The sequence below is a fragment of the Convolutriloba macropyga genome, chromosome 4 (genome assembly GCF_964194025.1).
Source record: "Convolutriloba macropyga chromosome 4, txConMacr16.3, whole genome shotgun sequence".
NCBI classification, from domain to species: Eukaryota; Metazoa; Xenacoelomorpha; order Acoela; family Convolutidae; genus Convolutriloba; species Convolutriloba macropyga.
The window spans coordinates 19969880-19984707 of record NC_134471.1 but is presented as its reverse complement, the minus strand read 5'-3'; the positions used below and the strand labels follow the sequence as shown (position 1 = coordinate 19984707).

Sequence of the window (14828 nt, the reverse complement as noted above, 5' to 3'; positions counted from 1 at the left end):
CGAACCTCCAGCTTAACCTCATATCTTTTCTAAACAACGCGGGAATAATTTTCTGCATACAGCAAACTCTGCAGTTCTTGGATCAGTACTATATCAGAGCTCCGATCTTTCTATACTTCGCATCACTTTCTAGACTTAGTACGTCTAAAATCAAGTTTTAAGACCACGGCACTCATGAGTTAGAATTCAACCAACACTCTGAGTATTTCTCTTTTATATCACACAAAAAAATGCGTTATCAACGATTTTTCGAGGAAAAAGAGACATACGAGAAAAAGCACAATTCGAGAAAAAAATGAGTAATTATACCTCAATTTTTCGGGCTCAAGCCCATAATTTTTCTTGCGATTCCCACTAAATTTTGTGTATATTGAACTGCTTTTTCCTGTAAAAACACTTGAAATTTTATGCGTCAACATATTATGTGTTTGTTCAAATCCTACGAAGAATTAACCATCTACACACAGAAAACGAGGGCAAGCATAATTGATTTTGTAGGTTTTTACATGAAAAAAAAATGAATTGTCGTGTCTGCACACATATCAAACTTTATTACTTGAATATGAGTAAGAATCACAAATAATGAAATTAAAATTGAGGAAAATGTTTAGACGATTTATCGACTAATCCGGCATCATGTTTTTTTCTTTATATGCTAATTAACGCAAACAATTGCACGAGAGAATTATGCAGACAAAACCAGCGTGAAGACTTGACAGTTCCTGCGTCAATCTTTGAACACAGATTTCTGTATTGTTTTTTTTTGTTTCTAACAAAAAGAAATGACGCTAATTACTTTTCAATGGCCTGCACTCCAAATTTTCCAAATATGAACATGAAGCACAAGAGAACACGAGCACTACCAAAAACTTCACTCGCAAAAAATGATGGAATTTCAGAAATTACTCAATTATACGATTCACAGCCGCTCTTTTTCGCCGATTGAAGAAAATAGGTTTCAATGTCAATTTATGGGTTGACAGCAGATTATATGGAGATAACTTTAGTTGACATCTGTTCCTTTGTTAGATTTTTTTGTCAGTTTTTAACAAATTTTGTTCAGTTTTATAGCAATTTTTGAGTTGCAATTCTAAATGTTATCTTCACAAAATTCTTTTTTATTATAGATTGTGCATTAGTCAGATCTTGACAGGTGTTCGCATGTTTTAGGATTTAAAATAAGACGAGATCAGCACTAATTTGCTGACCCAAGAAGTATATTTCACAAGAGAATTATTCTTCAGACTTAGCCCACTCCACCCCCACCCCATAGCTTAGCGGACTTACAGCATATATAACGTATACCCCATCAATTACCGTAAACTTGCTATAATAGCAGTTTTTTCTGTATATATATATATATATATTATATATATATATATGTATATACACATTTATATATATATATATATATGAATTTATATATATATATATATATATATATAAAATATTTATATATATATATATATATATATATATATATATATGTGTATAAATATATAAACAAATACTTATATATATATATATATATATATATATATATAAAATATATTTATTTATATATATATATATATATGTATTTTTATATAATATATATATATATATGTTGTATATATATAATTATATATATATATATATATATATATGTACATATATATATATATATATATATATATATATATATATATATACTTATATGTTTATATATATATATAATATATATATATATATGTGTGTATTTATATATATATATATATATATATATATATATATGTAATTTAAGCACCATAAAGGAAAGAACAAGAATATGCCCCGACCCTCCAGCTTAACCCCATATCTTTTCTAAACAACGCGGGAATAATTTTTTGCATACCGCCAACTCTGCAGTTCTTGGATCAGTACTATATCAGAGCTCCGATCTTTCTATACTTCGCATCACTTTCTAGATTTAGTACGTCTAAAATCAAGTTTTAAGACCATGACACTCATGAGTTAGAATTCAACCAACACTCTGAGTATTTCTCTTGTATCATACAAAAAAAATGCGTTAGCAACGATTTTTCGAGAAAAAAGATACATACAAGAAAATGCCCAATTCGAGATAAAAATTGAGTAATTATACCTAAATTTCTCGGGCTCAAGCTGATAAATTTGCTTTTGATTCCTACCAAATTTTGTGTATATTGAACTGTAAAAACACTTGAAATTTTATGCGTCAACATATTATGTGTTTGTTCAAAACCTCGAAGAAATAGCCATCTACACACAGAAAACGAGGGCAAGCATACTTGATTTTGTATGTTTTTTACATGAAAAATTGAATTATCGTGTGTGCACAGATATCAAACTTTATTACTTGAATATGAGTAAGAATCACAAATAATGAAATTAAAATCGAGAAAATATTTACACGATATATCTACTAGTCCGGCATCATGTTTTTTTCTTCATATGCTCGTTTAAGCAAAAATTGCACGAGAAAATTATGCATACAATATCAGCGTGCAGACTTTCTTGTCAATCTTTGAGCACAGCTGTCACTATTGTGGTTTTTTTTATTCCTAACAAAGAGAAATGAAGCTAATTACTTTTCAGTGGCCTGCCCTCCAAATTTTCCAAAAATGAACATGAAGCACAAGAGAACACGAGTACTAACAAAAACTTCACTTGCAAGAGAATGATGGAATTTCAGCAATCACCCAATTATACAATTCACAGCCACTCTTTTTTGCCCATTGAACATAGAATGAGGTTCAATGTCAATTTATGGGTTGACAGCAGATCATATGGGGATATAACTTTTGTTGACATCTGTTCCTTTGTTAGATAATTTGGTCAATTTTAAACAAATTCTGATCAGTTTTATAGTAATTTTCGAACTGGAATTATAAATGTTATTTTCACAAAACTCTTTTTTTGTTATTGATTGCGCATTAGTCAAATCTTGACAGGTGTTCACATGTTTTAGGAATTAAAATAAGACGTGATCAGCATTGATTTGCTGAGCCAATAAATTTTACAAGAGAAGTACTGATCAGACTTAGCCCACTCCACCCCCACCCCGACAGCTTAACGGGCTTACAACATATATAACGTATACCCCATGAATTCCCGTAAACTTGCTATAATAGGATGCTATTTTCTGTATATTTTGGACAATTGATTACAGGGTTAAAAAGTTTGCTGTTGAGAGCCACAATAGGGATCCATTCTGTTTTGTCCCCCCCCCCCCCACCTTAGTGAGCTTATATTTTTTACCCCCCCCCCCCCTCCAGGAGCACGTGCTGTTTTCTTACATAGCAACGTGCTATATAACAATATATATAATTTGTAACTGGGGGTCATAAAAAACACGGGGGCCAAAACAGAATAGATCCCACAATAGCTACAAAAATATATTTTAAAAAATTTCGTGCAGGTCGTCTACACAACACGAGTTGGAACCATGCCCAGTCCTGGGGGGAGAGTGAGGTGGGGGTGGCTGATTGGTTGAGTGACAAGGAGAGGACAACTGTGATTAGAAGTGTACCCAAATTGAAGATACACGAGGATGATTACATGCAGAGTCCACGCAGCGCAGCCACGTACGATATATTGTAGAAATGCGATATAAAAAATTAATATTTCCTCTGACAACATTATACGAGAATTTGTGGAACCATTCTATGTTTTATGTGTCATATAGGACTTTGAATGATTTTTAAGAAATTATTTCAACTTCAATAGAAAAAGAAAGTTATAAAGTTTTTAGGCTTTGAATTTTTTTATGCTCCCTGCTTGATTTCTAGGAAATCATATATGATCCTTGTATGACTACCAAGAATTCATACAAATCATGATGAATATGATTACTAAGAATTATATATGACCTAGTACCAAATCAAAGAAATTTGTATGATCGGTGACCCGGGAGACCTGGGATCATATCAATCCAGTCAACCCAGACCTTTGATCAGAATATCGTGCGATCAAAAATCGTGTGCGCTTCAAGTGCGCAATAAAACCTTCTTTGTTTAGACTACCGTGTGCCCGAAAGTCACTCCTGGTCAGACTAGTGAGCGCTCTAATCTACCTCTGATTGGACTCAAGTACGCTCGAAGTCACATCTGATTCAAGTAAAAGAGGTCGAAGTCTCTTTTGATCAGAGTCAAGGACACTCGAAATAATATGATCAAAGAATGGTTTCAAACAAGAACAAATCTCTTAATATCGCTATGATACAATCATTTCATAGAAATTATATGTTTAGGTATTATATTAAATTAGGGAAACTAAAAATCTTTTTTGAACACCTAGGTGTTGAAAAAATATTTTGTTTAGTATGTCATTGGTGCATGTTTCTTAATCAATAGATTAAATTAGACAGCTTTCCATAAAATGTGCCTTGGTCAACACTTGTTCAAAGTGACTTGTAAAGAGGACCAGCGATTGCTTTTCGCTGAACCCCTTGGTTCTGATCAGCAACTTCAGACTCCAGATGGGTATCTGATCAGAATTCTAGCTTTGTTGCGCTCTGGCAGATCCAACATCTCTGAGTAAAACAATACAAAAAAAACTAAAAAGCATCCCTTGAAATGTTTTCTGATCACACCACTGTGTGCTTAAAGCGGCCACTGATCAGACAAGTACCAAACCATTGTTCGGCCTCGTAACCATTGTAAAACCATTGTAAAATGCGCTGGATAAATTTTCCAGAACTTTTAATTCGAACTCATTATGAGCTGGTGTTTGTTCGAAGATAGTCTGATTAGAGTTTCTTGTCTTGGACACCTTGGTTTAGATAATGCAGAACAGGTTTGACTGGTCTTCCCTTGGACACTATGTACTTTATAGATTGCGGGGAATTCAACCAACAACTCCCATCAATAGATTAAAAAGATTTCACTAAATCCATAGTAAAAATATCAACTATAGATCATTTAGCTCTGGTCAAATTGACTCAGGATCAAAACAAAAAATACTACAGGATCTGACAAGTTAATGATATTTTGAAACAATCAAGCATGCGCCGAAGACAACTTGTCAAAACTCTGGACTTGAAGTTGAGTATTTATAAAAGAACATACGTTTGATACCTTTCCAATACTACACGTACGAGCTCACTAGTCAAGTTGTGTCAAAAGTCTAATCACTAGCAAACTATAGTCTGATTATTAACTCGGTATCAGTTCGATCCGAATCAATTTTTATTATAAAAATATGTCAACAAAAAGGTACTATTAAGACTTGCTCATTAAAGCAAATATCTCGCAGCAGAGGTGTGATTTTCTGTTACGCTAACAGAAAATGAACCATACAGTTATCTTGTATATTAGTGTTTTCATGTAAAGTTATAGTAAAGAAATTTATGCGAGGGTTTAAATTTTCGGTTAAAGTAATTCCAGGTCATTCCAATTAAGAATTACAGTTTTTGCAAAAGTTAATCAATTTGGGCAAGTATGAAAAACAAGCTGAAATCTGATCTTGGCTGATTATTGTCTGAATTAATCAAATAATTGTCGTTCTCTTCTAGGTTCAGTCAGAATTTGACCCAATACGAGCGGATGCTGCAGGAGATCAACAGACCCCACCCTCAGTTCAGACTCGTCTACCCTAGACACATGTTGTCCTCCATTCGAAAAGTGACCGGGTTCTCTAACTTCATTGTACAACCCAATGCAGTTGCACCCACACCCGAAGAGCGATTCAACATTACTAGGTATACATTTTACACAACACCAGTAACCCCCCGGTTCCAGGCCAAACATACAAATTGCGGGGATTTGCGATTCAAAAAAATTGTCATCGCAAAAATCTTGCGTTTCTCGTCCGTAAATTTTTTGGCTGCATTGAGTTTTTGTAAGTATTGCAGTGAATTAAGCGGTAAATTTTTGCAGGAGTGGCGACCTTTGGACGCACTTCATCGTAGTAATCGTTTTTCTCGGCAAAAAAAATTGACCGCATTCACTGCAAAGCAAGCAATTTTTTCGCTGTCACCTCGACCTGGGCTGCCGGGGTTGGACATTTCTTATTTTAAAAAAATCATAGAAAGGCCATTTATAAGGGCCTGTTTTTGTATTGTACGAGTCAAAGCAAAAAATGATCAAGCAAGATCTTACAAGATTCGATAAATTTTGTGATTGAAACAAGTAACAGCATTAGCATTTCAATCATAGTTTATTGAGCAGAAAATAAAGACGTGGCTAATACACGAATTATACTTAAAAACTTCAGTAATATCATACTTGCAGCTTTCAAATATGCAAGCTCTGTGAATAAATGTTTACTTCAAGAAACAAACATTAGTTATGGATTTTAAACCGTCTGCGTGATATCCCGGGCCGAGGATTTTCCCCAAAAATAACGAGGAAAAGAGTGTAAAGTGTGTAAAAATTAAAAAATACACCCCTATTTCTCCGCTTAATTAACGGTGGAAGAGTTTTATTACAAGAGTGTATGTAATTTAAAAAAAAGGTTGAAGGAGGTAGTGAGGATCGCTCCCCTGACCTTCCCCAAATCCCACATTTTACGTTCAATGTTTGCATCAACCATTGCGCCATTTTATATAGAATTTCACTGTAAATCAAAACTTGAAATTTTCTATAGAGAGCAAATTGTAAGGTCAGCGGCGCCAAAAGTGGACAGCGGACATGTAGCACACGTATCACATAGACCAGAATTCACAGATAGACAATTCCATCAGACCATCAGCGGGGAGCTGGTCACGTCTCAAATTGAACCCAACGATAAGGTCAAGACCCCGAAACCAAGTGAAGACGACCCAACGCTAGGGTTCCACAGATCCCACACGGTTCCGGACGATATGCTTCTGGCAGATTTCGAAGACCTGGACCTCGAGGATTTGCAGAATGACATCATTTTTACAAAAGAGTATTTCGATGCTTTAGATAGCCCTATGCGACAAAGTTTGCTCAAACTGAAAGAGAGGAAAATGAAAGAAAAGTACGCGTTTAAAGAGAAAAATGTTCAGAGAGTAAGAACACGTGAATATCTTCATAAACAGTTGACACGAACTAACTACATTTCGAGTTCTTTGAGTGTTCTAATGGCCAGTGGTGATCAAACTACATTCGAAAGAGATTTGACATGGAAAACTGCTCGGAAAATAGAAATTCTGAGAAACAAAAGTCGAAGCACACCTTTGGTCCCTTATGGAATTTTGTACCCAAGAATCGGTGGTATAACTCGATTCCAGGGTCGACCAACTAAAGGTGAAATTTCCCTCATTGAAAGGCGGGTGGGTAATATGAGCAAAAATATGGTGGATAGCAAAGAAACTTTGAAAGCCTGGAAAGATGCGGAAGGTATTGAAACTTCACTGCCGAACGAAGACGATAACAGCCGAAACCTGAGTGCCCTCGACATTTTAAGCCCAGAAGAACGCCGACAAATTGCCGAGGATGAGGCGAAGATTAGCCGAATGAAAACCTCGTTCGAAAAACTGCCAAATATTGACAAAAGAACGGCCGAAATACTGGCGAGAACCATAACCGAAGAAGAACGAAAAGAAGTCGCATTTAGTTCTGGCCAATTAGAGAACTTCGGCGTGAATAACGAAAGCCGCTTTGAAGCGAGACGTGGAAAAGCGCCTACTGGCGTTTTATACAAATCAAACTTAGCTCAACGAAATAAAACCACAAAAGAACAATCTGCCGAGTCGAATCAATTCGGTTTGGGTCGCGTCAACGGCCCGCCGAGAGATTTGAAAAAATTGGGTGCCCGAAAACCGCCTAAAATGAAGCCAGTATTTCCACCGAAAGATAAACCTTTGAAAACGTTCGATCCAAGCGAATCGGTTACTACGCCTGAAAGTTCGAAACGAGAGACGAGAGATGACCAACCTGAGACGAACAAAGTTTTCATCACACAGCCGAGAGAAATCAGCAACCTCGGAAAAGAAGAATTATCATTGGACGACGAGAAAACCCGAGCCCTTTCTTCAAGTGGACGAAAGTCGGTTTCGTTTGATGAGAATGTGGAACAAAAAACTTTTGAGGACCTAAATGTTTCTCAAACAGAAAAAATAGAAAAAGATTTCAACTCAGAGGCTTCAATTCTGCATGAAATCAATTCAGTTTCTGAAAGCGAACGAGACGACACCAAAGAACTCAGAACTGAAGATGAACTCAATGAAAGCTCAGGCGATCAAAATCAACCTAACGAAGAACAAAATCACAATCTTGATTCTCAAATCAAAATAGACAAAAATTCGGATGTACACAATTCTTCGAATAATGACGACGAATTTCCTAATAGGGAAATAAATAAGGAGGCTCAAGATACTAACCAATCAGAAACGAGAGAACACGATGACGTCACAAACGATGACGTACCAGGCAATGTTGAAGAAGCTGATAAGGAGATCCAGGCCAGCTTTCCTGACGAAGACATGGGAGAAAATTATTTACAAACTATTCGCGAATCGAGCCACGAGTAAATTTTATGATAAGAGTTTTGAGGCAAATATATTTTAACATAACAATTACACTAATTTAGAGTCAAATCCAACGTTTTTAAAACTCAAAACATTTTGTTATTAAAACAATTTTTCAAAAAAAGTATTTTTTACTGAACTGCAACTCTTCATTTTTAAGGATTCTGTTCCTTAATGCTGATGCTCTTCACCCACTCTGTTTGACTAGGGTCGAGAAGGTATGAATATGTAATTAATTTTCTGAGGAAAACCCTTGTAAATCACTTAAACTACGCTCTCTTTTTTGAGTAAAAATAGAAAAGTTAAATTCAAAAATACAGAAAAAATGCTATCCAATTGTTTATGCTTTTATATATAAACTTTTCAGTTATGTCGCGCTTGCATAGATCAATCATCTTCCACATAGTGTTACCAAATGTCATTGGACATTTTAAAAGTCAGTAAAAAGCTAAATAAAAAGGTAAAAAAAGTTTATAGGCACAGTAAAAAATACTAAAACTGAGAAAATTTTGCTCCATCGGTTTTCTCTTTTTAATTGCGAACAAAGGAAATTTATTTACGAAGATTGAATTCCAGTGTATCAGTACCTTGTCGGAAAGAAATGCGCGCTTCAGTAATCGGTTAATTTTGATGGCATTAAAAAAGTAATATAACACTGGGATATGTTTTGCTTTAACATGAAGTTTGAATGAAGTTATCAAGGTTTAAATTTTGTGAAAATTAGACCAATTTGCGCTTATTTATTCACATTTTCCAGAATTTTTGCCTAAAATTTTGTCAATTATGCTAAAATATGTAATAATTGTTAAAAATAGCACTGTTGAATGATTTTATTCAATAATATTATTTAAAAGACCAAAAATTATTGTTGACAGCTTTGTTTTAATTTTTTGGCTAAAATTTCGTCTAATCTTTCCAAATTTAGCTTTTTCGTCAAAAATTGCCCGCAATAAATCTTTAGTCCACTTTCATTGTATTTGCCTGAAGTACACACCCAAAAACAACTAAAACAATCTTTGTAAACCACAAAGGAAGCTGGGCCTACTTCAACTTCAATTGAGAGTAGTCTGGAAACTACGCTCTCTTTTTTGAGTAAAAATAAAAAACTTAAATTCAAAAAGACAGAAAAAATGCTATCCAATTGTTTATGCTTTTATATATAAACTTTTCAGTTATGTCGCGCTTGCATAGATCAATCATCTTCCACATAGTGTTACCAAATGTCATTGGACATTTTAAAAGTCAGTAAAAAGCTAAATAAAAAGGTGAAAAAAAGTTTATAGGCACAGTAAAAAATACTAAAACTGAGAGAATTTTCCTCCATCGGTTTTCTCTTTTTAATTGCGAACAAAGGAAATTTATTTACGAAGATTGAATTCCAGTGTATCAGTACCTTGTCGGAAAGAAATGCGCGCTTCAGTAATCGGTGGATTTTGGTGGCATTGAAAAAAGTAATATAACACTGGGATTTGTTTTGCTTTAAAATGAAGTTTGAATGAAGTTATCAAGGTTTAAATTTTTTTATCATTAGACCGATTCGCGTATATTTATTCACTTTTTCCGGAATTTTTGCCTAAAATTTTGTCAATTATGCTAAAATATGTAATAATTGTTAACAATAAATCTCTTGAATGATTTTATTCAATAATCTTATTTAAAAGACAAAAAAATATTGTTGACAGCTTTGATTTAATTTTTTTGGCTAAAATTTCGGCTAGTCTTTCCAAATTTAGCTTTTTTCATCAAAAATTGCCCGCAATAAATCTTCAGTCCGCTTTCATTAAATTTGCCTGAAGTACACACCCAAAAACAACTAAAACAATCTTTGTAAACCACAAAAGAAGCTGGTCCTACTTCAACATTAATTGAGAGTAGTCTGGAATTGAAATCTTGCTAAATTTTGCTAACTTTATGATTATCAAAAACGTAGCATTTATTTTTGATATCTTAACAGCACACTATCTTGATCTAAAACTGTCGAAACAATTTAGTATTCTTAATAGACAAACAGCAGTAGCAGGGCTACTTTAGTCCAATCATGGACTGTTACAATCCAAAAATAAATTGGATTGTAATCTATCGGTATTTTGCTTTAAAAAAATGACCGTTTTCATGTTAATTAAAGAACAGAACATTTTAAATCAAAGCTTACTGTTGATAGGTCCAATTGGCTTTCTAAGTAGTACTAAACTAATGTATCTAGCTTCTTTACTGGAAAGTTTATGGTCATTTTGATTTTTAAAAATGCTTCATTTTTAAACAAACATTGGCTTACTCAAATTTGCCAATTTTTTTTTCTCTTATTTTGGTCAACTTAGTGTCTCTAGCATAGTGTCAGGAATGACTGACGTTTCTTCTTCCTCTTCTCGCTACTGAATTAAAATTTAACCTTTTTTGTAGGTTTATGCGTTAAGTTATGGATTTCTGGCTTTGATACTACTGGATTTCACGATTTTGGTTTTGATTTTTAGGCATTGGCGCATTTTTCACTTTCTTTTTGCCTTTGGCCACATTATCACTTTATTGAAAGTTCACTTGTCACATTATTCGAATTCAAAATAAAACAAAATTGAAAAAAAAAATCTCAAAAGGCATAGATAATGGTTTTAACGGCTTCGACACCCCTGGAGAGTTCCCTAGCGCTTCCTTTGGACGAATAAACGAACTTATTTAATTCTTTAATTTTGTAGCTAATGGCTTTCTTGACTTTGAAAATAATCGTTTCCGAAAAATACAAAGTATAAAGGTATTACTTAATTTTGCCTTTTTTCTCATTATTTGTCCCTTTGTTACCTGTTCTCAATAAATTGAGGTCACAAACCACACTAATGGGGTTCGAGGTCGGCTCAATTAAACATATTTTGGGCGGCAAAACATGGCTTTACGGCTTCGACAGAGTTTTCTCGCAAGTTGTAATTGAATTTTTTGTTGTCTCTATTTGTTGTTCTTTTTTTAATCGCAAAAGATTGAACAATGATTGGTCATAATTCCCTCCTATAGAGGCGTATGTGATCATGATCATTCTAGATGTTTTCAATTGATATCTACTGGTTTTCATTACTTTGAAATTTATTGTTTCTAAAAATATAAGCCAAGGTTTTAACTTTGCTGTTTTCTTGTCTAAATGTTACCCAGCCTTATTATGGAGTGGTCCCATATCTGTTCTCGTGAAAAACAAGTTATTTTGTTGAGCTTCATTTTTAGGACGCTATTTTGACCTGGTTAATAAGTTTTCTTTTAAAAATGGACATAAAGTTTTGGATGTAAATAATGTTTGTTGGATTTTGTTGTTCGTCTTGACTTACGTTCTTAATAATGCCTGATATCATCAATCTAATGCGGCATTTTTTACGCCAATGAGTTATTTGCTTTGGAGGTGATCTTCTTGTTCATACACATTTTTTTTTGAAAAATACTTGGAGGCTTTCTATCTGTTCCTCATTTAGTAGACCTTTATGTCAAAATTGTGGATGAGCGGGGTCGGAACTTAATGTGCAAACGCACATTAGCGAACCTCCTTGTTAGTATATCTATTGCTAACAATCAGAGCTCGTTGCGACCTTTTCTATTCTTTTTTGCGGCTTTGAAAAATAAAATTGTGAATTTCAATTTATTGGAGTGGTTTCCAAATTTAATGCAGTGATTTTTTTGAGAAATGCAATTGCTGTTATCGCTAAAATTCTAGTAAAATAATGAGTACATTTTTCTTGTCTCACAAATAATGTGTGACAATTTTCTTGTGTGTTTATTTTTTGGCTACACTGATTAAAAAACAAATTCAGTACTTATAGCACTGACCAGAAACAATACTAATTTATTGGTATCGTTCCGACAAAAATGTGACGATTATTAACTCCCTAAAAAAACAATTAGAAAAAAAAGAGAAATTTTTGACGATTTTTGTTTTCTTGCGGATTTTGATATAAGTATCAATTTGTCGCATTGAAAAGTCCTATTGATAGGTTTCTTCAGTTTCAATTAGGATGTCTCGTCCCATTGTTTAATTTTCTGATGTCAAACCTTTCGCAATGGAGACAAAAATATTTGTGAAAATCTTAATTTCTCGTTCCTCAGGAACTACCATTCTATTTTTCAACTGTTTGGAGCTGATAAAGCATGTAGATCTAGGGCTGTTCAAACTTTCGAAGGTCCAAAGAAATTGATAAAAAAAGACTATGACATTAACAGGGAGATGTCGAACTTAACAATTTGCCTATGAGACAAAAACAGAAAATCAGGTTTTTAACAGAATGTGAAGAAAAAAATTAAATTTGAACCAAAGTTCCTGAATCAAAAGTCGCTTACACAAAAACATGAGAAAACGTCAAAAAAGGTAAGTGTTTCCAATTAGAAGAAGAAGGGTTAATGATAAATATCTCAAATATTCCATTCTAACGAAAAGCTATTGTGAAAAAACCGAATGGCCACTATTCTTCAAATCACATGGAACGAAAATGAAAGATGCTACATAAAACAATTTAGCAAGAACACATAACTCTCTTTATTCAGATTTTTTAACTTCTCATAATATTGACAGATCTCAACTGCCGTCAGAGTAGCAACCAAGATTTTTAAACAACTGATGCAATTTCGACTGTTTAAAGAACTCCGGAATTTTTAACAATGAAAATTCAAATGTAATAGAAAACTCAATATTTTGTTCAATTGATCGTCCAGAAGGACGCAGACATATCTTTATTCAAATTTCCATCAGTGTTAATTACATAGGAATTTATTCAAATTTTGTTTTTACGATGAGAATTCAACCAGTTTTCTCATTTGAAATCCAGTTTGATCAAAATTAATTCAATCATATTATATTACCTTCTAAAACTAGATTCAGTTTGGTTGGATGATTCGAATCTCGCTGGGGGCACTTCGACTTTAGCCAAATATTAACTAAGCTAGATGAAATCAAAACCTCGAAAATGTTTTCAGTATTTTTTTTCTTTGCAATAATTTTCATTGAAGTAAGGCATTGCCATAAAGCTTTCTGAGGTTGTACGCGCTCCACACAGCTCAATGAACACGCAATGCATCAATCATATGTTTTGGCGAAATTTAGATTTTGAACAAACGCCAACATATACAAAACAAGCCAAACAATTGCAATTTTTTCTGGTATTATAACAGCATTCAGTGCTTTAGGCCACAATATTAACCATCTTACTGCCCTCTTAACCAAATATTGCTTTCCATGAGTCTTACAAGAATGAATGTGCCTCTGGCAGTCTTAAAGCAATTTTTGAATCACATGGTCTGAAATAGCCTCTGATTCTGAATTTCTCTCATCCTCTGAATCAGACATACAAAATTTGTGCGAAACTTCACCTGCCTCAGCCTTTGAACCAATTTTGATAGCTTTCTGAAAACATTCTGATTCAGTAGAGATTTTTTAACTTCTCATAATATTGACAGATCTCAACTGCAGTCGGAGCAGCAACCAAGATTTTTAAACAACTGAAGCAATTTCGTCTGTTTAAAAAACTACGGAATTTTTAACAATGGAAATTCAAATGTTATAAAAAACTCATTATTTTGTTCACTTGATCGTCCAGAAGGACGCAGACATATCTTTATTCAAATTTCCATCAGTGTTAATTACATAGGACTTTATTCAAATTTTGTTTTTACGATGAGAATTCAATCAGTTTTCTCATTTGAAATACAGTCTGATCAAAATTAATTCAATCGTATTATATTACCTTCTAAAACTAAATTCAGTTTGATTGGACGATTCAAATCTCGATGGGGGGGCACTTCGAATTTAGCCAAATATTAACTAAGCTAGATGAAATCAAAACCACGAAAATGTTTTCAGTATTTTTTTTTGCAATAATTTTCATTGAAGTAAGGCATTGCCATAAAGCTTTCTAAGGTTGTACGCGCTCCCCACACAGCTCAATAGACACGGTCAATGCATCAATCGTATGTTTTGGCAAATTTTAGATTTTGAACAAACGCCAACAAATACAAAACAAGCCAAACAATTGCAACTTTTCTACTATTACAACAGCATTCAATGCTTTAGGCCACAATATTAACCATCTTACTGCCCTCTTAACCAAATATTGCTGTCGATGAGTCTTCCAAGAATGAATTTGCCTCTGGCAGTCTTAAAGCAATTTTTGAATCACATGGTCTGAAATAGCCTGAATGAGTCTCTGATACAGAAAGATTTTCGACTCTGAATTAGTCTAAAATCTGTTAAAAAATGAAAACTCAAAACAGCCTCTGATTCAGAATCTCTGTCATCCTCAGCATCAGACATACAAAATTAAAGCGAAATTTCACCTGCCTCAACCTCTGAACCAGTTTTGATAGCTTTCTGAAAACGCTCTGATTCAGTACTGAATTGATTTATAAGTTAACTATACAAGTACACAGTTTTCTG

General features: G+C 33.8%; 1 protein-coding gene across 1 annotated transcript in view; it reads left to right on the top strand.

Annotated features, from left to right (window-relative positions):
* Positions 1-8508, top strand: part of LOC142337507 (uncharacterized) — a 21497-nt gene extending 12989 nt beyond the window's left edge. Inside the window, exons 3-5 of the mRNA XM_075386786.1 lie at positions 3419-3584; positions 5513-5698; positions 6586-8508. Coding sequence (XP_075242901.1) covers positions 3419-3584; positions 5513-5698; positions 6586-8437 — 2204 coding nt within the window. The 3' untranslated portion in view covers positions 8438-8508. The remainder of the gene's footprint in view (positions 1-3418; positions 3585-5512; positions 5699-6585) is intronic.
* Positions 8509-14828: the final 6320 nt, after the last annotated feature.